This window comes from Heliangelus exortis, chromosome 4, assembly GCF_036169615.1.
Source record: "Heliangelus exortis chromosome 4, bHelExo1.hap1, whole genome shotgun sequence".
Lineage (NCBI taxonomy): Eukaryota > Metazoa > Chordata > Aves > Apodiformes > Trochilidae > Heliangelus > Heliangelus exortis.
Window position 1 is genome coordinate 18088843 of NC_092425.1, and position 26563 is coordinate 18115405.

The 26563-nt window shown below is 34.3% G+C and overlaps 1 protein-coding gene across 3 annotated transcripts in view; it reads right to left on the minus strand.

The window, feature by feature from the left end:
* GLRA3 (glycine receptor alpha 3) overlaps positions 1-26563 on the minus strand; it is an 82526-nt gene that overhangs the window by 51290 nt on the left and 4673 nt on the right. For 2 of the 3 annotated variants that reach the window (XM_071743197.1, XM_071743199.1), the window contains exons 2-3: positions 13045-13172; positions 6360-6427 (exon numbers count right to left, since the gene is read on the minus strand). In XM_071743197.1, the coding sequence (XP_071599298.1) occupies positions 6360-6427; positions 13045-13172 (196 nt within the window). Of the gene's footprint in view, positions 1-6359; positions 6428-13044; positions 13173-25264; positions 25509-26563 lie in introns of those variants that run through there. The other variant, XM_071743198.1, reaches the window with a different exon arrangement.

Genomic DNA, 26563 nt, shown 5'->3' on the forward strand with positions numbered 1-26563 from the left:
CTTTTCCAGCACATATTAACTAGACTTAAGAACAGAAATTAGGAACAAAGGAGACAGTCTTTACATTGATATTTGCATCCTTATAAGTTAATGTGAGTGTTACATAATCAAATCCTCAATGGAATTAGTTTTCTTGTATGATTGCAAGAAAATATGAAAATATATAGAAAGCTTATGTGAGGTTTCATTCAGTGGAATTTTGAATTTTCTTTGCATCAAATGGCAATGGAATATCAGGGCACCGACTCACACCAACGGATTTTTCAATGGAGCAAGGGGACCTCCTGAGAGGAGAAATTCCTGGAGCATTTTTTTTTACCCCCCCCTCATCCTCCTCTTTCCCCCCTCTCTCTTTTTATCTCTCTCTCTCTTTTGCCTCTCAACATCTTTGCCACATCTTCACGGGGTTATATCACCTTTCCTATGTCCTTTGTCAAATAAAAACTTGTGCTTGCACCCGACCCTCGGTGGTTGGACTTTGTTGTCACAGATCCACAATGATCAGTTACATCGAACTGTGACAGCTTACCTCATACAGTGTGAACAGAGCTATATAATGGTGCCACAATCTTATTTTCACAGATCCTCACATTTTGTATAACAGTGACTGAGTAGATCTCAGTTTACAAATTAGGTATCTTCTGTGTTTTTTTTCTGGGTAATGCTATAATTGCTCCGGTCTGATAGCTGCTATTCAGACAGATTGAAAGGGCTAATACAGAAATAGAAATGTAAGAAAGAAAATACTAGAGGGGATGAGAGTAATGCCATAGGGTTTCATAGTGCAGTACTGTATAAATCATGGCTTTTCTGTTAAGTGAAAAAGGCCGGAGAAAGAAGAATCTGTATAGGTAAGAGGTAATAAGAGGGGTGAACTTTTCTCCAGCTTTTTCTAGGACCAGTTCAGATGGGTGTAGATAAGCACAGGATGTAAAAAATTTGGCTAAAGGCTAAGTATCCCTGGGAATGAGGAGATGAAGACTGCGGATGAGCCTTTCATAAGGTCTGACATGTAATTAAACCATTTGGGTTTTAGACCCCATTAGAACAGGCAATGAATAGGATTATAAAATAAAATTGCCTGATATAGTGAGGGCTTGCAGTGATGATGTAGGAGGTCCCTTCCAGTCTCCTGTTCCTAATAATTTCAATACAGGGCTGCGGAGAAACAAAAATTCATGACTTTAAATTGAGATGCTAGAATTTGAAAAACCTCTCTCTGCTCCTGACTCTGTGACCCAGGCTAAAGGTGGCAGAGGCAAATTTATGATAAAATAAGGAATCTTAAAGAAACTCTCTTCCAAAATCGTACAAGAACAACCTTTTGACTTTTCTGTGCCTCGATGAAAGAGATTTAATCGCCAAATAGGAGAAAAAATTGAAAGTTTTTTGTCATTTTGAAATTTTGTAATTTTGGAAGTGTAAGTGGTCTTTATTGTGGTCTCACTCATCTGAGATAAAAATTGTGAAATGTAGACTTTTCTGCCTGTCACCTCAGTATTAACACATTGCTGTATCTATTACACAGAATTTTCCAACGTATTTTCACCAAAGGAAGGCTTATATTTCCTTGTATTTGAGACAATAGACTAAATGATTAATTTAGAAATTTTTGTATGAAACTTTTCAGCATTAACATTTGCAATGTATGCATGCAAATGCTCCTTTCAATTACTCTTATTTTTATACAATCTAGAATAGGTTGAATAGAACATAAACAGAAATGCTCACTTAAAGAAAGAAGAAGCTAATGAATTTAAAGAGCTGTGGTTCATGAAAACAGAGTAATTATAGTAGCTTAAAAATGGGTAAATGCAGTATAAGCACATTTCATTTGTAAAAGTAATATAATCTCATTAGTGTTGGAGTACAGAAATATCTATCATCACCTGCTTCCTAACAACATTCAGGGTAATGGTCTTTTCAGTGAAGAAATACTCAACAGCAAAAATATGGCAGGGTCAAATAGCAGATATAACATATAATAGCAAATAAATGCTTTCAAATGTGTTAGTTGTCTGCATTGTTGTCTGTTGCTATTATATCTCTCAGTTAGTGCCCTTTTCTGTTCTGCAGTTCTGACACATGCATTATGCTAAGGATTTTAATACATTATTTGTCAATATTGCTACAAATCTGCTTAAAGATCAAGGTGTTGTTCCTGACATTTAATATTCAGAAAACCTTAAGGAAGTTGGTCAGTAATATTTAATAAAATAAAAGGAGGCTTTTTCATATGACCTACTGTCTGCACCCCAACCTAACAATTCTGTAGCATTCAGCATTTTGTCTCTGAACATTTGTTGTTGAAGATGTTGGCATTGGTGTTATTCTCAGTCTGTAAGATTAATTTTTTTTGATACTGCCCTTAACAATCAGGAAATCTCTTTAGGAGGAGGTGCAGTGCAAATACAAGCTGTCTCTGCCAAGAACTTTTGGGGGTGTTGTGATATAACCTGAAATACAAGCTGCAGTGCACCAAGGAGAAAATTATTTGGTTCCCTATAGGATGGTTCCCATATTGCCAATATACATTTAACTTTACATTGACCAAGCAATCCAATTGATCTTTCAAATTCTTAAGGTTCACTGTACCTATACACATTGCTATAAAGAACTTCTGATGTTAGTTTTTGTGAATTATATGGTAATTTCATATAACGACACACTTGTTTTATTCTGGGCTTGTAGTGACATGAGGCAACCAGGTGGCACTAATTGCCAGGTAGTGGGCTTGACCTCGTGTTAAGCCCGCCTGTGCCTGATTAGGGCAGGCCCCTACTGCGCATGAGCAGGATTAGGGGGCCAATAAAAAGCTCACACCTGGGGAAGCCAGGGGGCTGGTTTAGCCACTTTTGGAGCAGTAGCACCGATCCGGGCTGGTCAGAGCACCATTTGTGAGATTCTACTGGGACAACTGGTTGGACCCTGGAGCGCCACATCCATAGAAGAGGTTAGTCTTGCTACATGGGCTTCCACATATTTTTAATCTTCTGCTATTAAAATTTCAAAATCCTTACGAGAATAGTAGATATACATGAAACAGGAAGGACTGAGCCTAGGTTTTCCTCTGTGTGCAAAGCAATAAGACTTTTATTTGGCTAGAGGGTGAGTGTGAAATCCTCATTTTGTTGTTACAAGATGCATACAGAGCTGGCATTACAATTTGTCAAGGTAAAAGGAACATCAGCAAGGCTGAATTCAACACGGTGCTGCTGATGGAAGTTTGTTTAAGGGCTGTTTTAAACTGCATGATTTTTTTCCTCAGAGCATACATGACATAACTTAAGCTTTGCATATGTTAACCTAAAATTCAGTAGTAGGTTCAACTAAAATCAGAACTTCCTTGCAAGAGATTGAATGCCTTTTCCCCACAATAAACCATCTAGTTTGTCTTTCAAGATCAAGAAAAGGATGATGAAATAACTAACTCATACTCTAAAGAAGTTAAAATTAATGTAAAAAGCACCAAAAAAAGAAAACCAATGTTCAGAGTTAACAGGCTGTAAACCAAATTCATCAACCTTTTTTTTTAGTTGGCTGACTCTCCTGATCTGTTAGACCCCACTGTAAAACCACAAACAGGTGTGGATGAGTTTAAGTGAATCCCTTGTCTGAAAACTTATTTGTGCTGCATGCTGTGAGTTCCCATCACACACTGAGGAACTTTGCTTCCTTTGGAGAGCTATGAAGTCCAGCAATGTAGAGTTGGCACCAGCCTATTTTGCCTCATGGGGTTTTTTTTGATACATTCTGTTTTTTTTTAACCTATCGTTTCTCTTTAACCCGTTACTGTGTTAAACAGAACCAAGGCAGCAGAGGGAGCTCAAAGATTTTGGTCATCGGTGAGGGGTGGAGAAACAGAGAGGTGGGGAGTGAGCCCGACCCTGCCAAGGGTGCTTACAAGGACAGTGAAGGACATGGCTTGATGTACTCGAATTTCTTTAAACCTGGTAGATTATATGTATATCCCATTATTCAGAGGATTCTTTTGAATACCAATGAGACTTCAAGGTACCACTTAGTGGCCAGGTTTTATTTTGCATGTTTCCCTTAAGCTTTTGTTTGCAGTTTGAAAAAGGTATCTATCTATAACATAGAAGTCCTTTCTGAGTCTAATAAATTTTTCTAATGAGAGGTTCTATGCATAAATATTTAGAATAAATACTAAGACATGGATACTCTAATTTTAAGGACCACAGTAAATAAAATTGGTAATAGTGACAACTGGTACAATAAAGAACTGCAATGAATTGACTACTGTCCCCATTAAAGAAATTAAGTTTGTAAAATAATGCAGGGTGGTTTTGATTGTAATTTTATGATAGACATTTCTTCATGTTTTTCAGAAGATGTTGATTTTCAATGTTGGGGAGAAGTAAAGTTAATAAAATCTGCATCTGAAAACCCTATCTATAAAAAGCATCTTTTCCTCTTCAAAGGAAAATCTGAGTCTCTGAGAGGTCAACAGCTGCTGCTGATATGCAAAAGCCTCTTTTGAACTGTATCAGCTCAGAATACCAATGTTACGAAGGAAACATTTGTCTTAAGGTCAAGGTTGTGTTCAGTTGCCCAGGTTTTGAATGCACATAATTAATGGAATGAAAAACCCTATGGTTCTGACCAGGTTTGGTATTTTCTACCTGAAACTACCTATAGATCAGGTTGTGGTGTATCTCAGCTGCTTTAGTTGTCTTTCAAGGTAATACAGGACAGAATGTAATTTCGTTATAAAGCAGTAGTATTATGCTATTTTACTAAGTTGTACTGAGAGGAACTGTTTGTAATTCTAAGTTTTTTTTGAGAGAAAATACAGTTGAGATGTGAACTTCCCAAATTTACAATTTTTTTTAAGTGATAGCAACTTCAGTTTTCCAAATATACTTTTTGACTTTATCTAATTGCTGGATATTTGCCCTTTACTGACCCTGTGATCTGCCTTTTGCTTTGCAGCAGATTCACCCATACAGCCATTAAAAAGTAGCTGTGGAGCACTATTCTAATCACGTGGGCATCACTTAATCTTCTGATCGAACCTGAATAAATCTCTTTGAATGCTATGTCAATCTGTTTGGGATTTGCAATCTGTCAAAGCACCCAAATACAAATTAAAGTACTTTTCTACCTAAAAAAAAAAAAATCTTCTGCCTCTCTTCATGATGTATAAGGTGGGAAAAGATCAGGAATCTTTGACTATCACTTTGTAGACAAGGGGCATAAATATTTGACCTTAAGAATTTATATTTTTTATTTTCTAACTTCAGATCCTTGGCTCTTTCAAAGATGTTTGCTTTTCTGGTAATTGATAAGGGTGGCTTTTGCTTAGTATTAGCCTTTTACCTGGTTGGTTGGTTGGTTGTTTTTGGCTATACCAATTATTTTTATTCTGTGTTCTGTCATTCAAAGTACCTAAGCTGACTCCCAAAATTGTTAGGATTTCAGAATATTTACTATATTTGGATCTTACACACTCTCAGAGCTTCTACCTTCACCACTCTATATTTTTCCTCTGTCTGTCCTCTCATTCCTGTGTAGCTCTTTGTTTTCAAAGGTGTTCGTATGCTCTCTTTCAAAGCACATGAAAAAATAGTATGGAGAAAAAAATGCCTATTTCTTCTTTCTTACCAAAGTTTTTCTGAGTGAATCTTGGCTACAAGTCATTACCATATGTTATACCTGTTAAATAAAATTATCCAAGGAATTGTTTTTGGTTCCCTGTTCAACATCTAGATTTAATATCTTTAGACTTTAAACTTTTTTCTACTTTCCTTAAAATCTCCAGTCTTTTTGTACTGTCTTCTACCTTTCTTTGGTAGACAAGTTCTTTGTACAAAGAGTGTACAATCCACTTATATTTACTGCACTGTTAATATTCATAATGAAATCTTATATACAAAATAATAATTTTAGTTATTCTGTTATGTATTAGCTCTGTTCAGTAACTCCATGGAAGAAAGACTTGATTTAAAAAGTCTAAATCTCCATATGCACTGTATGAAATTATAAAATATTAATAATAAAGCAACTTAATGAAGTGACATTTTTGAGTTTAGAAAGGTGGAACATTGTAGGAATACCTATCTAATTGGAAATAATGAGTTAATTATAGCTGTCAAATAAAACCTAGGGAGAGATTTAAAAACTCAGCCCTTGCCTTTATTTTACTTGTGTGTTTGCTGGCATAATGATGGATTTTCTTGTAGAAAAAAACTGCCAAATTAAATCTTCTCACTTTCCCTTCTCAGAATGGGATTTCCTTCTTCATTTAGTTTCAGGTGAAGAAAATCCATAGCTAGCTTTTGAACTTATTGAACATATTGAACTTAAATTTAAAGATTGTTTGAGGTAAATTATCTTACCATGGTAGTCTCTGCAATGGATCCAAAGCTGTTTATAAAAATGTTGCATGTGACATTAACTGGAGGGCCTGCAAAATAAAAAAAAAAAAAAAATCCTGTTCCAGAATCATTGCTTATTGAGTGGCTGTAAATGATAAACAGTTATGAAACAATGTTTATTGACTTAAAGGGAATAATGCTACATTCACAATCAGTTAATCAAAAATTAATTTTTTTTTTCTAATAAATTTTCCTTTTGATTTTTATCAAAGGTAAATCACTTGACTGGACAGTTCTAGCAATTTAAAAAAAAAAAAAAAGAGCTCATATAATGTTGCGCAGATTATTGTATGCAAAACCAAATTAATCTATATGTTATTTGAAATGTGTAGTAAAAATATATTTATGTGCATTTCAGTTAGCAATGTATGTCACTCAACAATTAGTGGACTTGAGAATTAGGAAAATTGGGCAATTAGTGCAATTGGTAATTAGGGAAAAAGTGACCTGTTACATTTAATGGTATCTGTAATCACTGCTAACAGAAGTACATTATTGCTGCCCTTATTCCTGTTGCCTACAGTGGTTAAGAAAGAATGACTTAGATTCAATGCTCATTTCTCTTAAATCCACAAAACAGTTAAGAATCCATTTAAATTCTAATTTCTGTACCACGAGTCTTCAGCTGTTGTTCTTTCTTGTGTTTATGAAGCATCAGTAATGGCAGAGCAGTCGTTATGATAAGTGAACAATGAATTGGCTCTTCATGGAAATGGTTTTAAATTATTTCTCTGACAGTCTCTGTAAAAATGGCAGTATGGTATAGAGTATGCTCATTTCTCCATTATTTCCTATCAATTTCAGTCTGTGTACAGCAGAAACAAGGTTATTCCATCTCAGGATTTTTCTGTCACCCTCCTGTACTTTATTCTTCTATCAGTTATCGAGTTCCAGTTATCCCCCCAGTTCTGCACTGGGGGATCTGGTTTCTTTTTGCAGGTGTAAGCAGTCACTAATAATGAAAGATCTTTATCTGGAGTCTGAGGACTGGTCTTACAAAGCCTTGTGCAGTATTTCTTCTTTAGGGTCATTGAGGTAAAAAGCTTCTCTGCCACTGCTGGTTGTTTGTAGCTAGCAAAATCCAAGGTGGTCAATGAGCTTGGTATCTTACATTTGAAGAATCAGAATGTCCAGTAAACATTCTGTTAATAGGACTCAAATTGGAACATCCAGGTTTGTTCTTTTTTTTTTTTTTTTTCTGCAAGGCAATAATTGTTTTGAAGTACTGTATAGCAATTGCAAAAAAAATTTACTATGTATATTTCAGACATGATAATACTCAAGACTACACCTATAGATTTCTCAGGTAAGGAGGTATTACTCTGCAGTCATTTTGACACTATTTTCACTTTGGTACTTGGTTATTTAGAGTTATTGAGCATATCCAGTACTTCCTAGAATTCAGTAAAAGCTTAACTTTTAAGACTTCTGGAAGGGAGCAAGATATAAAGGAAAAATATGAGAGGAAAACAAAGGCAAAGTTACAAAAAACTGTCCTTGTGCTTCCTGGCTACGTTAGATATTTTGTTTGCAGGCAGCTTTCCTTTCACCTTCATATTGTAGTTCTGGTCATCATTTAAAATTTGTTATGATATTGCCTCTTTTAAATAGAACTACGCTTTGGAGTGCAAATTTGCTATATTAACATAGTTGCCTTTATGAAGAAAAACCCTAAATCACTACAATTTCAAAAGTGGTATTACAAAAAAATTGTTAACAGCTAGTTAAAAAAACATAAAATGAGAAGCTAAAAGCAGCTTGCATATTGTTTAGAGATTGCTTAAAGATACTGTGCTGACAGTGATAATGAACTTCCAAAAACATAGTCTAAATGAAGCATAAATAAAACTGTTAAAACTGGAAGTCATATTCAAACAAAGTAACTCAGCCAAGTTGAAGAAAGATTAAAGACAGGCAGAAAGAAAAATACTAGAGACAGGAAAGCCAGCCATGATAACCATCTGCAAGATGTTAAAAATAGAATCCTGTCAAGATCTGGAAGGTGAAGTCAAGAAAAGATGATTAAGATATAGAAGTACCCACAAAAGTATGGAAGGTCAGAGCAGAAATACTGAATAAAACCTTTTTGCAGCATTTGTCTCCAGTTGGCAGCTGTTTCAAAATGAAGCCATTCTGATGAAAGATTTGTTTAAGGACTGTAGAGGATTTTTCAGACTAAGTGAGCAGAAACAAACTGACAGTAGGAGGTGATATCAAGCCAGACATTATAAAAATGCTTTCAGAATTGTGGAATTAAGAATGACAGTGAGTCAGCTATGTCAGGCTTTTTTTATCAATGGAAATGTGTACCATGTCCAGCAAGTGTAACTTGAATTAAAAAAGGAAAACAGACTTCAGGTATGATGGCAGATGACACTGACAATGGCAGAAATTTTGTGAACTGTTTGGATTAAGAGATACAGATTAATATTTTTTTTGTTTGTTGAAATAACGTATCAGGTCTACTGAAGCTCTTTGAAGGAGCTCATAAGCATATGGACAAAGGTTATCCAATACATAAATAATGATTTTAATTGTAATATTTAATTAAAATAGTTTATGTAGAGCATCAAGAGCTTTTCAGCACAACCCTTTGTCAAAGGCTTTTTAAAGATATTAGTAGTGAGGAATTAAAAGACAGTCCTTTCCCAGCCCTTTTGCTATCAAATTATCGATTTATTGCTCTCTAAAAAAGAGGCTGTTGTGAGGTGGCAGTTGGTCTCTCCACCCAGGTAACAAGTGATATAACAAGAGGAAATGGCATCAAGTTGTGCCAAGGAAGGATTAAATTAGATATGAGGAAAAATTCTTTACCAAAAGGGTTGTTAGACACTGAAGGGGCTGTTCAGGGAAGTGGTTGAGTCACAGTCCCTGGAGGTATTTGAAAGCCCTGTAGATGTGGTGCTGAGGGACATGGCTTATTGGTGGACTTTGCAGTGCTAGGTTGGACTTGATGATTTTAAATTGTTTTGGTTAGAAAAGACCTCTTAAGATTAGGTATTTTTTGAAGTGTGAGGTGATTGCTGGTAAGGTCCCCCATCCGATTTGTCTGCACTGAATCTTTGTAGTTCAATATTAACATCCTAGAAAAGACGATAATAATATAGTTTTGCTCTGGTATAAGGCATTTTAGGGTGGTTGTATATAAAGGCAACTGCAAGGAGGTGCAGAAAAATTACAAAATACTGAGCTATCAAGCAATAAAATGTTTGATGAAATTCAATGTCAGTCAAATACCAAGTAATCCTACTGATGGGGTCCAAATTCATGATTTTCACACAGGAAAGAGAGGCTAATCTAATCATGGATGGTTCTTTGGTGTGCTCTGTAATCAATAAAGATAAGAAAATGCAAATAAATACATTTAAAAATATGGACTAGCATATGAGTAGGTAATGACCTTCTGTCTTGAATACTTAATTTTTTTTCTTCTGTTCACCTCAATAAGATATACTAGTGAGAGAATAGGCATCAAGAAGTCAGACAACAATCACAAATTCTGTGAAATTCTGCCATACAAAAAAATCTTCAGAACAGGACTCTTCTCATTGGAAAAGGGATATGGTAAGGAGTAATATATAGCTATTAAGATCTGCAAAGATGAAAAGGAAGTAATAATTCCCCTTCATTTCTCAGTATTTCAGATGGCAATGAAATCACCAGAATAGTCATCAACTTCAAAGAAAAAGTAAGAATAAAAATAAAAATTAATACTTCTCACTATTTCTAAAGATTTTATTGCTATAAAATACTGGGAAGGCCAAAAGTATAAACAGCTTTCAGAAGTGATCGAAACATTTATGTTAAATCCTGCCTTAAGTTCAGTTAAGTCCTGACTAACTTGGACCTTAATTACCTAAACCAATTATTGCTCAATACAGTTTGGCAATACAAGGGCAAGCAATACTTTACACTTGTTTATGTAAATACCAAAATTTCCATCTTTTTTTCAATGATGTAATCTCAGTTCTATAGATTTAAAAACATAACACCTTTTCTGTGTCTGTTTAGTCCAGACAGTCACTGAGACCACAATGATTTTTACAATGATAATTGTGTCCAAATTTGAAAGGCAGTGAATAACAGTTATAGTCTATGATGTGTAACAACTGAGTAAAAGAAACACTTTGTCATAGGTTTGATGTACTGGAAATAAGAATATTTTGAAACAGAAATAAAGATTTTACAAGAGTTCTTAATTTTCTGTTTTATTCCATAGCTGAGCAAAATACCAATGGTTTTCTGTTGAACAAGTACATATATGCAGAATTCCTTATCCAAAAGCAGAGCACTCAGACAAAATATATACTTATGTGTTATTGAACAAGATAGTGACTAAAAGATGGTAGTTTAAACTTCTGTCTTTGTAGGTATTTTATTGGAAGAACAGTGGTTTAAAATCATTGTATGAGTTTCTGTATTAGTACACATTCTGTTTCTTTAAGACTGTTGACAGATTAAAAACTCAAAAAGGCATTAAGCTACAGTACCTCTAGGACTAATAAAACTAACCAGGAAGTGGCAAAATCACTTAAGGAGATACTTATTTCTAGTGACAAATCTGAATCATTCCGTGCAGATTTGTTCAAATTATATAGCTGTCTAGAAGATTTAGAATGCACACTTTTGTAAAAAAGTACAATGTCAAATTAGGTTTTGTCTCTTTAAATTTGAACAGTTACAAAACAAGGCTGTAAATCTTTTGAATTACACTTTCAAGAAATACTGTATTGAATTTGATAATCTCTAAACCATCTGCCTGTTCTTCACTGTAGCCCCATCAGAAGATGTCCATGGCAAAATAAAAAATCCAATCCTCCAATCAACTGAAGTAAAACTGAAGTACTTAGACTTGGCTTGAGGTCTTTGCCCAGAACAGCTTTACCTTGGGTTGAACCTACAGTTTGTAAAATGAAGAGTATAATGTGGCAACAAGCCAAGATATCTTTAATAAGGAACAAAACTAATTTGAAAGCTACTATTTGTAGAAGAAAATAATTATAGAAATGCAGTATTTTGCATTACTTTGCAAATATTTTTTGATACAATAACCATCCAGGAAGCTGGGCACTGGAAAGTACTTCAAAGTACTTCTGACAATTGAAGACTTATTCTGTATGGTCATCAGGGATATTGATCACTGTTGTAAATCTTTTAGCATTGTGTTCTGTTTTCCAGTGCACATTTATAATTTTCTGAAAAATATGACCACTTCTTAGCTGCAGTAAACCCTGGTTTATAAGTTTTCATACACAGCACCAACTGTTCATGTCTTACTGGTGGGGAAATAATTTGACAAAATACTTGGTTCCTATGAATCAGTCTGGGCAAATTCTGTCAAAACCAATGGCTTCATAGTCAGAACCACTTAAGTTTCTTGTTCTTGGTTATGTCAAAGAATTATAGAATTTAGTGCTGAATAAGAATTAAGATGGAAAGGCAGCGACAGATGACATAGAAGGGGAAGGCCTCTCTGCTTGAAGGAAAATTTTTGTTGTAAACATGGAATAAAACTCGCCTTATAATGAAATGTTAGAGCTAAAAGGAATTATTGGATTGTGGAAGGTAGCCATAGGAGGAGGCAACTGGCTCAAATTAAGAGTAATGTCTTTTTAAAAAAATCATAATATTCTTTTAAAAAAAAATGTTTATATTCTGAAGAATTTAAAGATTTGATTCAGATAGTCAGAAACAGTATAATATAGTTCCACTGTATTTTTGAAATTTTTTCATTCAAAAAAAGAGTAGTCATATTTAATTGAACTTGCAGAAAATAGAAGCTAGAATGAGTGGTATTTGTATAATATATTGTATATTTTTATAATAACATAGATTGTATAATCCTTGATTAAATATTTTACTTTAGCATGCCTGAGTGAGGATAATATAACTTGTGCTAAGACCCCAAGAGGATGTAATCACTGTATTGACAGATCTTTAGACTACTAATATACTTTGAATCTCCTTTGTCTTTCTTCATATCTCCTTTTCTAGAAGGGCATAAAAGGCACATCCCAAGAGACAATTCCAGGTATTGAGGACCTACAGTTTCAATGTAGACCTGGGAACAGGGAAAGGAACAAAAGGAAAGATGCTCCCTGTTGCCATTTCAAAGAACAACTGGGGCACAGGACTAAGGTATTGAATTTGGTGATAGATTTGGTAATAAAAGTAAGTACTTTGATAAGCTGTCTTGAGTTTGATTCTAATGGTCATATTGTTAACACACCCCTTCTTTTAGTTAGGATCAGAAAGGTATGAGGATATGGCCTCTCTTTCCCAGACCTCCCTTTCTGTTTTTGGCTATGGTAGTCCAAGATGGGAATTTGAACCTATTAATAATTGTTCTAGAAAAAAAAACCCAAACAAAAAAAACCCAACAGCAACCCTATTAGACTAGCTGACATCTAATGATAAGATGAATTTTCAGAAGGTTTGAGCAGCTGTGAAAGTGATAGGGATAGATTATGTTGATACTGAAATGAACCATCACAGAAAAGAAAGGGAAAGAAAGCACTCTGAGTTTTTTTTTTGGTTTTTTGGTTTTTTTTTTTTTCACAAGTGTACTTTGTTTTCATATCTGTTCCAGAACGTGCATTTGTATGAGAAGACAATGAAAGTCATGAAAATTTAGCCTTGAAATTACCTTTGAAATTTGGTCGTATCCTTGCATCATAGCCTGACATCCTACCCATTAGCTTATCCAGAAAATCGGATGGTGACATTGGCATGCTCCGAGATCTTGCACTGTCTGTTTCCTTTGTGGCTACCAAGCTGACAGCAAGGAAAACAGAAAACAGAAAAAAACATTGTTTTAGAGATTTTTTTACAGGAACTAATTTTATGCAGTCAGTCACTTAGTTATTACTCGTCTGAACAGGAAAACAGGAAAGCTAAGATTGACTTTTGAGTTAGTTTATGCTTCAAAAATAGCAATAGCAAAGAAATGGAAAGAGTAAGTTTTTTTTTTTTTTGTCATTTTGTATGCAAATTTTATTTTGCAAAGCTGCAGTTATAGGTTGCTGTTACCTCTTGCTTGGGACTTGTGGAAATCAATGACTTGCAGTCAACATTAATCAATCCAATATCATAGAGTCAAATAATGTCATAAACACAAGTAGCTGTGCATGTGGAATGTCAGAATTCAGAATCTGCTCTAAGACTGGTCTGTTTTAGGGGGTTTTTTCAGATCAGAAAAAAAGAGTGAGTGTCTTTCATAGAATAGTAGTACTGCCATCAATTTTAGTTCAGCCAATGTTTTATGATGATATTTAAACATAATAGAACTTAGCAAACAACCTCCTGGCAGAGTATTCTTCAACATTGGCTTGGAGGTTTATTTTCTGTTCAACAATTGCAGTTGTACAAAAAAAAAAAAAACAAACAAAAAACAAAACAAAACAAAAAAAACTTTTGGAAGAAACTACCCTAAGACAAAATTTTAATCTCAGGGACACATGGTAACTGCTATCTACAGCCTCTTCTCTATACGTTTGCAGAACTCCCGTTGACATTCTAAAGTGGCTCTGAACATGCCAAGAGAGAAGAGTAGTAGCACTGTCATGCAAAAGGTCTTTATTTCTGTGGAATTCTTACTTGACTGCTAGCCAACAAACTGAAAAACAGCACAGTTAGTAAATACATATATAAATAAAATTGAGTAACTCCGTGATACACAGTGCAACTTAAACCATTTCTGGCTTTTGGAGTAAAAAAAAAAATAAATTCCATATTAAATCTTGAGCATTGCAAATTTGAACACACAGATAATATGAATATAAAAACCTTAAGAACTACTGAGATTTTAATTTAAAATAACAAATGTTTTGATTGTAATATTAGATGAAACCAGACAATTAAAAACTGATCCTTCTGTTTATATGCTTATTTAGAGTTTATCCAATTTCATGTGTATGTTGATATGCATATGTCCAGATTGCTCATGTTTCTGTATTGTCTGGTAGTTCTAAATTGTTCTGAATACTTTGGTATCTCAGTATTATCTTCCCTTAAAAATGTTTCTTTAGTCTTCTTCAGTAGCTAACCTTTTTTTTTTTTCCACATAGCTGAAGAAAGTATTTTCCTTTCTGAGAAAGTAAGTACTTAACATGTTACTTTTCTAGTTCAATTTGAAATTAACCTATTTGTTTCTGACACCGTTTTCATTAGCAATCATTCTGAATGTATCTGATCCAATATCATCTGTGGTTACAAAGCTAATAAAATATGACAGTCCCACTACATTTTACTGGATTTTATCTATTTGCAAGGTAGGAGAATCAAGTTACTTAATATATATGTATGTATCCATTAGATGTCTTTTCTTAGATTTTTTTTTTCTTACTACTTTTTTCTACTATTATAGAAGAAAGTTACTTTCTGTTCTATAGGGTATAGATATAGCATATCTATATTTTATATTGTAGATATTCTATTTTTATTCTGTTTATAAATAAATACTCCAGAATACAAATGTTAAAAGGCCCATTGTTATCTTCAATATTATTTAATTTGTCTGAATGAAGAATTTGTTTCTTTGTGTCTTTCCCAGTTCTGAGAACTTTTTTCAAGTCTTTCTTCACTTTACTTTTAAAGGCTGACATGAAATAGAGTACTTAGAAATTACAGTAATTAATGCTAAACAGGAAAAACAGTAAATAGTGTGTCTATGGATTCTTTCAAAGTGACATTTACATTTTGTCATATCATTAATATTTTCTTTCATTCATTAGTTAAAAGTCCCAGAGTAACTTGAATATTCTTACTGCACTACTGTGCTATCCATTAGTGTGGAAGAAGTGAAGGAGTGGGTAGGAGAGTGAAGATCACTTATTATTTTATATGATTTTAATGAGGCCAGTTCTGTGACTTTGTGGCAAATTCCATATCCAGGCTTTAAGTGATCGTTAAAGCATTAGGAGAGGTACTGAACAAAGCCACTAAACTGTAATATGAGATTTAGGGTAATTTCCTTACAGTAGGAGACTTTAAGAGTTCAGTCTGCTTAGTTTCTTAAAATGGAGATTGAAAAATAACATGCTCAAAGGAGCAGAAAACACTGGACTTTTATCTAAAGAAAACCAGTAGAATAAAAGTCAACGAGAGGCAGACAAATTCAAGTGAGGATTTAGGCACACAATTTTAATAACAAAGCTAATTTAACCAAAGATTGACCTGTACCAACCGAGGCAGAACAGCTTTCTGGAAGAAACACTTTAGTGAAGTATAAGGTATTGTGTTTCATGTATGGCTAGCTTGGTGAAAAGAAATCACCTGTGATGTATGGAAAAGCAGGCTCAATTCAGAACAGACCTTAAAAATCTCATGCACAAGCCTTCAGATTGCCAAACAATACTTCATAGACTTGAAGAGATTAAGAAAGGGAAGCAACGGGCACAATTCCAAGTTGAAAATGGTGAATTCTCAGGATGCTGCTACACTGGGGCTGGGTTTGCAGGAGTAATCTGGGTTGCAGGTTACGTATGGCAATGCTGGCCCATTTTGCTCAATTCCTTTCACAACTGGACATTTTACTTATCAAACAGTTGTATGAGCATCAGCTCCATCTGTGGTGTGGAATTAAGCTTCAGAATAGAAACTGCACTTGAGTTGCCCATAAACTACAGGCAGCTTACAAATCAATGGTTGGCCACTAGCAGGAAAAAATGAGCTAATGTTTTATTTGACATATGTCTTCAAAGAGGGAAAAATTTTAACTTAAATGATAATATTGGCATGAAAAGAAATGGATATAAAGAGGCCAGGGACAAATTTAGACCATAAATGCTTTCAAATGCTCTCAAGGGCTGAAACACTTCATTTCAGCAATAGCTTAGCACTTTGAGTAGAGGTAGAAAAGCTCTGTGTGTTTCAAGGTGGAGCCAGCGTATTAGGGTGCTGTGACATGTATGACTGTGACTGCAGGTGATGAGACTCACTTCTTTCCTAATTCCTCTGCTGAGGATATGTTTACATTATTATTGATACTTTCACATATTGAAGTAATTACTGCTGGAGGACTTTGAAAGAATGTATAGTTAACACAGCTATGCTGCCAGAGAACCAACACCTGAATTTAAATGGGAGATCTAATCTATCCGTTGGAAATTTAGAGAGTAAGAGAAAGCACGGGCCATGAATCTGTGCTCCTGAAATGTCTCTTTAAAATAGGCATGTCTGTGAGAAGAAACCTTGCTCTCTTCCCTTCTCAAAAGAAAATGATCGAGAAAAATTCTTAAAAGGGAGTTTCACATTTTGCACAAATGTTTCCTTCTCTAAAAGATTTAATGCTACAAAGCTAAAATTTTCCCATGTTTTTTTTTTAAGAACCACCCTACACCTATTCATAAGCTGACTCTTTCTATCTGTTGCAAACTTCTGCAAATTTTACCAAAGCACAAATAGAGGAAAGGAACTTTGCAAATGAAAGTTCTATATATATGCTGTATTTTAAAAGGTTTATTTTCAAACTAATTTCAATCATATTGACTTTTACCCTTTTGTATCACTTGTGTGCTACAGAAAGTACCATTTCTCACTGATATCTCCTCTCTCATTTAATTTTTCCTCTTTAAGGTGGGTTCTTAAACAGCCCTTTCAGCCTTGAAAGAATACCTATTTGTTTGAAAGTATTGAAGGAAAGAAGTAATGGGCTACTGTGAATATTTAAATAAGCAAGACTGTAGCCCTGCAGAAGAGCATAAGAAGAATGGTATAGACAAAGGATGAAGGAGGAAATGACACCTTAGAGCATTTGCTGGCTCTTCCCAATTTGTTGTTGCTACAGGTGAGTAACAGAGATGTTATGGAGTGCCTTAATGATACCTTACATTGGAATCTTCCCAGACGGAAGTTTCCAAGTGCAAGTTAGAGCAGTCTCCTAAGTTAACAAAGTTATTCTTAGAGCAGTCTCCACAGTCTCACTGACTTCCTTTTGTGAGCTGATACATTAATTTTCTTCCTTTCACAATCAAACTACCTGTGTATTTATCTTAACAATCTTCTATTAAAATCAAGTTACTGTTGTATTTGGCTTGCTGCTTTTTTTCCCCTGATCATAAATTATTTGTTTTGTTTTAAGCACAATCCATTTTAGCCATTCAGAGAGGCAGTAAGTTTGTAAAATGTAAGCTACAGAGCTGTTCCATGCTGTTGGCTACCTCTTCATTTCATTGCTCAGCTTACTCTCTAAGACTGCAAGTGTGGCCAGATCTCTGGAGCAATTGGATCTTGTGTTTGTGGTCCTTTCTCTCCAGCTGTTGCTTGAATGTTTTTGATGCCCTTTACAATTAAAAAGCTTTGCAGAGAAGCTCAAGGAAATTAACTTCACATTCATAAGAAATGCTGTACCTGCAGCCAGCCAATATGCATTCAGCTGCATCTCACATACATCAATGCACAAAAGCACCTCAAAAAATTAATCTGAATGGATACTTATTCACTGGCCCACCCATTATGGTTAGGTGAATTAATCTCAGGACTACTTTCCTTGGTTCTGTAACTAAGTAATAGTATTCATCAATTTTAAACCAAAATAATTCAGTATAACAATGTAATTTACAAGATCTGCTAAAATGGAATGATTCTCAAAGAGGTGGTATCTGACAACTGCACTTTGAAAATTCTCATAATAATTTTTGTGGTATGAAGACAGTACTAAAACCCTTTTCTGTGCAATATAGATTTCTGAATAAAATGTATTTGGTACAATTAGTGGGGAAAATTAAGAGGTGGGAAGTATAGGTTTTTTGTTTGTTTGTTTTTTTGTTTTTTTTTTTTTGTAAAAGCAGTGTCTCTAATTAGCTGATCTTTTCATGAAAGTAGGAGAATAACTAAAAAGATCAGAGTTTACAGTATGAATAATTTGCACAAACCTGAAAAAAACACCTTTTTGACAGAATGCTCCAGAGTGTAACAGCTTAAACCAAACACAAATGTTAACAAGAATGACAACTGAAGGCCTAAAGCCCATTTGAATGACAGGGTTTTCCATGTTGAACAAAAATAATAAATCCTACTCTTTCAGAAAGACAAAAAAAATTCTTTACATTTTAGAAAAAAAAAAAAGTAAAGCATAAAAAAAAACTAATTAGTTTGATTTTTGTGGGTAGAGTTATTTCCTAATTTTTTTCCAGATTTTTACATACTTTGCCCTAGAAATACATTTATTCATTTGTGAAAGCCTTGCAGTTGAGGCAAATATTGTGGACTGGTAGAAAAGGGAACGAATATGTAAAAAAAATTAAAAACCTTCACATGAAAGAGAAGGTAAACAGATTTCTTATGGTGGAAACCATTTATCAGGGATATTGATTCACAAAAAGCCACGGCCACTCTGGAAATCCAGGAGCTGTGTCAGAGGGTCACAGCTGCACGGATCCAATCCTGAAAGTGATATTCAGGACTGTCACTGGTGTCCTATTCTAGTTTCCTCAGATGAGCAAAATTTGGCTCTCTGTCAGCAGGAGATAGAAATCTTTCGAAAGACTCATTCTCTTTACATTTCTACAGTTCAATTGTATGTAAGGAAATTATTTTCTTTCAAATCCTTTCTATTCCAGCATGAAAATAATTCTACTGGAGCTTTATTGGTGACTAAATTGGTTGGTTCTAAGCAAGGGAAAAAAAGGGCTTCCAATGGTGAAAGAATAGTGGAAGAATAGCGGAAGGAAAAAGAGAAAAGTTTGCAATGTCTCAAAAAAACTGAGATTTGGAGTTCTTCTCCTATTGTTTCTGCAAAATTGACAACAATAAAAGATGAAAAAATCCCAGATGAAATTTCTTTTATTTGTTCTAGGTCATTAAATTATCAGTTACTAGTGCAATGAAAAAGCAGATTTCTATCTCCTGCAATGTTTTATATAATAGTAGATTTATTGGATCAGAGAGGAACACAGAACACTTAATTCATGTTTGCTGGAGAGAAGACTGTTTTAACTGACATGAGCAGCAACATTGTATCATCAAAATTTTAAACAGATATTTCCTAAGAAAAAAATCTCAGGAGAATTTTAAATATTTTCTGTGACAGTTTAGATTTTTATAATGTATTTCAAAGTTTTAGATTTTTATAGTTGCTTTTCTTTCCTTCAATTTTGAGTTAAAGTAGTCAGGTTTAATTTTTATGTAATGTGGCAGAGATAAGTAGAGCTACATCAGGGCATTATTTTCAGCAAAGAAAGTAAGTTTGTCTGTGCAAGAAACAACAACCAATTTACTGCTTAGAAATGAAAAATACATGAAAATGTATGACTTTGCATTTCAACTAAACTATTAAAAATTTCTTTTTTCTTGAAAAATTTCATTATTCTGACTAAAGAAACCTTGCATTTTAGTGTTTTGTGTAGATTGGGCTATGTTTACAAGTATTTTTTTAATTATGTTCCAGATCTCTTTATGGTGTTATATTTTCCTCTTTTTAACATACAATTGAGAATACCTTCAGCCTAGCAATCTTCCTCCAGTCCTGTGTGTCATGGAAGTCAAATGGTATAATGTCTCTACCTTATTCACTTTATGTACTACAGTTTAAAAAAGCTTTGGATTGCTGTGGAGATTTTCAGATTCTCTTAACAGAGACTAAAAATTAGAGAATAGTAAGATTCTGTCTTCTGTTGTGACTCTGACCTGATCACCATTCTACAAGTCAAAGGGCTTTACATTCTAAATAACACTAAATTTTTATATACTTGTATTAGGTTGTGACTCTGTATGTATATGTAAGCACGATGCTTTACTAGGCCCCTTTGGAAAAAAAAAATCTCTCAGGGAAAAGGAAGAAAACTAATTTGTCAGGATTCTTCTTAATTCCATAGGCTTGTCTTCCTAGTTTAATTAAGATACGGATTCAGTAAGATACAGTTTGTCTCTCTAATTTTGCTTTCTTGTTTAGGGCAAGTTTATTGTTGCCAATTTCAGCCATGCCACCTGTGACTTTTCTTAAGACATTTTTAAAGTTATGATTAATGTATCTGTTGTTGCCCAGAAGCACCTGCTTCCTTTGTAGTCTTGTGTACTTGTTGTATACCTTATTTTTATAAATGTTCTAAACTGCAGTCTTAGGTTTTTTGCTGTTTATTCAAAGATGCTTCAAATATTTATTCAAGAAGCAGAGAATGTTTGAAATATTCAAATTCTGACAGAAATGTACTGCATAAGTTTTTTACAACTTTGACTCCAAATTTGAGATAGTCAGATGTTCTCAAAAATCAATTACTTAGTTTTGGTGGAGAGGTTGCTTGGTTTTGGGTTGTAAATTTCAGTAATTTATGGTAGTCTAAACTTGCATTACTATCTCACTATAGAGATTAATTTGTGTGCTAATTGAATAACGAAGAAAAGATATTGGAGTAATAGATTAAAAAATGGCCAAGTAAAATAATTTAAGAAAATACTCTTTTTATATCATGAGATATACTTCTACAAAGGTATGTCAGAGTGGAACAATTACATTTATTCTATGATTAATGAATCATTCCTCTAACCAACAGAACTCATGCAGGAACTGGCTTCTGCTTTTCCCCTCCATAATGAATAGTAATTCAACTGATGTCAGTGAGGCAAGACTAGATTAAAAGGAGAATTAATTGAAATGAGACATTTGGCTGGATAAAACCTGCAAACTATTGTTTCTCAAGGCAAACTTTTCCCAAACCTAGGAGGAACCTATGAATACTGAAAACGGAATTCTACAGATTATAGCTGCTTGATTAATCCTGTATTTTGAATGTATCCCAAATTGTCCTTTACATTTTTGAATGGCATATTCCTGGGGTTTTTTTAATTTCTAATTTACTGTCTCGTTTTTACTCCTGTTGCGCCATTGCCCCATTGTCTTTGCATCCATTCATTTGCTGTACTCTCACTCAATATTAATAAGAACTACAGCCACTGAAGTGTGAAGCTGTAGAAAAAAGATATTTATCGTAATCATAATAATGACCACTTAGAATGTCATCAGTCTTCTCTTCCTCCTTTGCTTTGGTTTGCTTTAAAAACCTAATTTTATGACTTGAAATTGAAAAGTGGAGTTCTTTGCTTTTTCTTCTCAAACAATTCTTTTACTATTTATAAAGCTTTTCACATGAAGTCTTATAACAGAATGAAATGTTTGGGCTTTATCAAAATTAGATAAAAATTTGATTTTGTATTAAGCCTCCAGGGTTTGTGGAGACTGAAGCACAATTCAATTAAACACTATTCCATTTGTCTTAGGGAAGCTCTGCTTGTTTCAGTGTTGTCCTGCATCTTCAGTGATCATGTCAGATGGCTGTTTGGAGGATGAGACTTTTGCTCCAAAATAAGTTTGATAAGATATAAGTTTGGTTAGACAAAAGCTGAATATAGCCTGAAGAGTCACTCACCTTAAAATAAAGTATTTCAGGAAGCAGGACTACAGCCCAGACACATCAAAACTTACCAGTAAATAGAGCTCGCTGCTGCTTAAATTTCTTTCCCAAAACACTTCTCATGAAATTGTTAATTTTGATTAATCGTCTAATTATTCTGTAGATACTGTGTTATTACTATTAAGAATTTTCAATTAAGAAAAAAATATTTCTAGTTGGAAAAGTACTGATTTCTTGAAAGAAAATTTTATATATGTTATTCTAATGAAAGACTACAGGCTTTGGTAGAATATCTTCCAGTTTTCTTTTTATTCTACCAACCACAATCATTTTTCTAATGTCAAAAAGAACTGAATGTGGGATCTCAGGCTCTAATTTTGAAAAAATTATCTGAATATCTGCGCCACAGCATTGACAAAATTTTTTTTCCTGCTTTCTTCAACAAAAAACTGTTCAGAACTTTGGAATTGTCTGGGAGACAGGAATGGGGCTGTGTTAGTTTACATGGGATATGTGAATCATAATTTTTTTCCTCTTTATTAATTCTATCCAGAATCAACACTGTAATAGTTCAGTATCAGACTTTCTTTATTTAACAACAGGGTTGAGCTTCAGGGTGATGATGAGAGTGACAGGATTCATGCCACATAATGACAGAACCCAGTTTTTCTAATGCATGCACTGAAGCATGGTTCTTACTGAAGTCAGAAAAAATAATGTGAAGGTTAAAAAACAGTGCTTGTAGCCTTTCGTGTTTCTACTGTAATTATCCTGGTCCACTACACATGCACACATTCTCTTCCACACAGAGACTGTGGTGTTAAACTTGCCCTCAGATACATGTTTTGTCTTTGCTATACTAGTCTTGTTTACGCCACTTATTATCTGAGTTTTCTAAGTTTTGTGTAAACAAATGGAAATAATTTGGGTGAATAGAAGAACATGACTGAATGTGTTGCAGTCGTTATCATGTGCAAGACACTTTGTTTCCTGAAGGAGTCATCACTGTTATAAAGGAGGAGAAAGGCTGTTATGCCAGCCATTACTTGGAACGAGTGCATTTGTGCTCACATTTTTATTACATGTGAAAATCTGAGTACTCTTACATCCAAATATCTTTGTAGAGAAACAACTCTAAGAACATATCTATGTGCTTAACAATTTGAGTTCATTTACACAGTGTTAGAATTTTGGGAGGCAAAATTTTAAAGGTATCCAGAGAAACTGGTTACAAACATCTCCTTTAACTAGAGTACTCCAGTGTATTATACTTTTTGTAATCATGTATTTCATTCTCAAGTGGATGCATTTCATATTCACTCAGTGCCATAAAAAAAATTGCAGTATCATGTTCAAAACAATGGAGTTTCCAATATTCAGAAGATTTTACAGAATTTTACAGTTCATTTTACTTTAACTTGCAAATTAATAGTTAAACCAAACAGATAAATGTTATGTATTCTGATAAATCTGTTTCCCTTTTTTTTTTTTTTTTTTTCAGAAAAAAAAAGGAAATTTACATGAAGCATACTTTGATAGATAATGAAAAAAACCCTCCAGGATTTCAGAATAAAGTCTTTTACTGGATCTAGTCGAGATTTGATGCTGAAATCTGCCTACTTTGATTTCAGTGCTAATACTGTTGTCAGAGGTAATGGATCTGACCAGTTAGCATTCGAAAAAACATCCCTCAGATGTTCATCAATTTAAGGTGTTACACAAATGCTGAAGCACAGAATTATCATAAACTTTAGAATACTGAATTTGATAAAAAATTAGCTGTGTGTAATTAGTGCTTTAGTCGTGATTGATTTCAAAATTTTTTATTTTTCCCTTGAAAATATGAAGTTTTTTTCTACTTTTTCCAGCAAGTTACCAGGTTGAGACATTTATTTTTTTTATCTAGTAGGGCACCCTTAGCCAGCAGATATGTTGCTCACAATATTGGAACTTCTGTTGGTCCTCCAGATGAACTTAGCCTACATGGGCCTGTGCATTACTGAATCTAACACATAACAGAGGAGTTTTGATAACTTTATGAAATTAAAAGCCTTACCAGGACAAAAACTCAGGATCTTTTCAATAACAAAGTCTGACAGTACTCCAGAACTTTATAAACCAACCTTCCACAAAAAAGTCCATAAGCTCTGCAGTCACCACTAAAAGGTAAGATAATAGTAATGTAGAAAAAAATGTAACCATCTGAAGAACCATACTGTTATAGCTATATTTGCTAGATGAGTGTACTCTCATCTGAGTGGCTAGTTGTGAAATTAAAGTTAATTAAAGTTTACTGTTGGTAAAAATTATACAAATATGCAAACAGATAATTTTACAGAAAATCATCTTGGAAACGATATATTGTGGTACCTATGAATACCCAGAGATGCAATTTAGGGTTACATTAGGCTCATTGTTCTCCCTTTCAGAATTTTGAAAGGTAAAATAAGTTTCTTTTGTAAGAAATTGGAGATAATTTCTAGACATAGTGGAGTCTTTTGCAAACTGTATGCATTATGTGAAGCCTTGAGTAATGGTGAGATGTGTACCATATTCCAATATAATTTTTTATTATCAAAATTAAAGATAGTAGCTCATGTAGATATAACTGCAGCTTGAATTTTAATCAGGAAGAGGAAGAAAGCTGGTTTCCTTTTTTAAATGTCATAGCTGTAGTGATTTTGCTCATGATCTCTTTCCAAAATTAGTTTTAGCTGTAAGAATCACATACAGATTAATAGTAATTAACTTGACCTCACAGTCTGAGATAATCTAGTATTCCTGTGTTTGCTTTCTACTCACTTTACTGTTTCACTGAAACAGTCTCAGGGTTATCTCCTGCTTTGCTTTTCCTATAGCCATTGATTTGTATCGGAGAGCAGCCCCACTACTTGTGCAGTTCCACTCTTTCAATAGCCCTGTCTGGGACCACATGGCCAGAGCCTTCTTGAACCTTTTTACATCTTTTTGTGGTTTCAAATAATTTCCCTAGGAAACTGCATCTTGTTTATATTTCCTGTCTCCAAATAGAAACTTTGGTAATAATAATCCTGAACATGGCTGATCTTCCTTAGGGAAGTTCCTACCTGGAAATAGTCCTGACACTCCCCTGTCCCTGCTCATTTTGCACAGCTATGGCAGGGCTAAAGGAATAGCAGGTTGGTATGTGGTACAGGAAAATTATAGAGGAATTGTTCAATATGTAGAAATTCCACTGCAATATACAATACACCTGTTATTATTACCTTGTTTGCTGTTGGAGCATTTCATTAGACTGCTGACTGGAAAACTAATAACAAAATGTATTCTTTTATGCTTTTTTTAACTACATGCTATCTATTTTTGTACTTTTTTTTCCTTTCTTCCTTCTTTCTTTTTACTTTACTCACCCCACTTAGCATTTATATTGACACATCTAAAGTCATCACTCAGGAAGAATCATATTGCTTCAGGAGCCATAAAAAATAATGGGTTATAGTCTGTGCTAGAAAAAAAAAGTTCAGTCTCAAAGATTCTTACCTTTTTTTCTCTTGACTTGAGTGTGAAGACTGTTTGCTTCCTGATGCTCTCTGCATTCTCCTGCTTTGGTCCTGCTTTCTTGTTACACATAGTTTCTACCTGTGTCTTTTCCTGCTCTCAGAGAGACCTTTATGCTGGTCATTGATCCTCATCCTCAAAACAATGCCTTTCATTTGATCTGTACAGAATGCCTACATAGCCATGAAAAAAACCCTACTATCTCTGTTCACTCACGCTTGCAGTGACCATCCAGTGATCAGTGGGAAAAGCAGTAGGAAGGAGAAGATGCAACACCAAACAGAAAGGCTCTTCATTGTTTGTTTTGAGAAAAGCTGATTTGTGGGAATCATTCCCTATAGGTATTATTACATAATACTCAGTAAGGTCATTTGAAGCTTGTACTCTAAATCTGTTAAAATGAGAAGCTCTAATCTTATAAAAAATTTTCATTTCCTCTAATTGTCATGATTCCTAGGTTATCTGGACAAGACTAATGTGATTCATGAGCTATTACATTTTTCATCCTACAGAAGCACAGCACTTGTTTTCTGTTGTTAGCATCAACTTGCTAGGAATGAATTAGGAGAGACTGAAAACTAAGAAAATATCACCAGCACAGAAAGATTTGGAAGATTCATGGTTTTAATTGAAGTTTTCTTTTTATTTAATTTTCTTACAGTCTGTAAGTTTATAAGCTCAGAAATCTAAACAATTCTTTCAAAATTATAAACATTGTAGTGGCTTACAAAAATAATTGCTTTATAGAAGTAAAGAATTGATAGTAAGAGTTCTGATCAAATTCATACTCATTATAAAACTCAGATTTGGTTCAAAGGGATTTCAGTGTTCAGATTGGTGTGGTTAATGTGTGAGAGAGTTTGAATTACGTGTTCTTAGTCACAAAAAAAAAAAAAAAAAAAAAAATCCTATTCGTCTGAGTTTTGGAAAGTACAATGCCTGCCTATAGGTACATCCTGAAAGGGACCCCCGACGCTCTCTGCCTGACATTTTGTAAGAACCCTGAGCACATTTCCTTCATCCCGGGGGTTTGTCTTCCCAGCGTCAGTGCTAGTTCTGAAAATGCAGCAGCCAAGCTTTGAATTAGAGCTGTTTGATAAAAAAGCTGGAGTAGCTTCAGCAGGGGTTCACTCCTCTTCTCCCAGAATCTGGGGGTTTTGGCCTTTCTTTTTTTCTTCTTTCCCCCTCCCTTTTTTCTTTCCCCCTTCTTTTTTTCTCATTTAGGAATGCTGGGGAGATGCTCTTGGTCTCTGTGTTAGTTATTGCGCAAGTACAACTTCA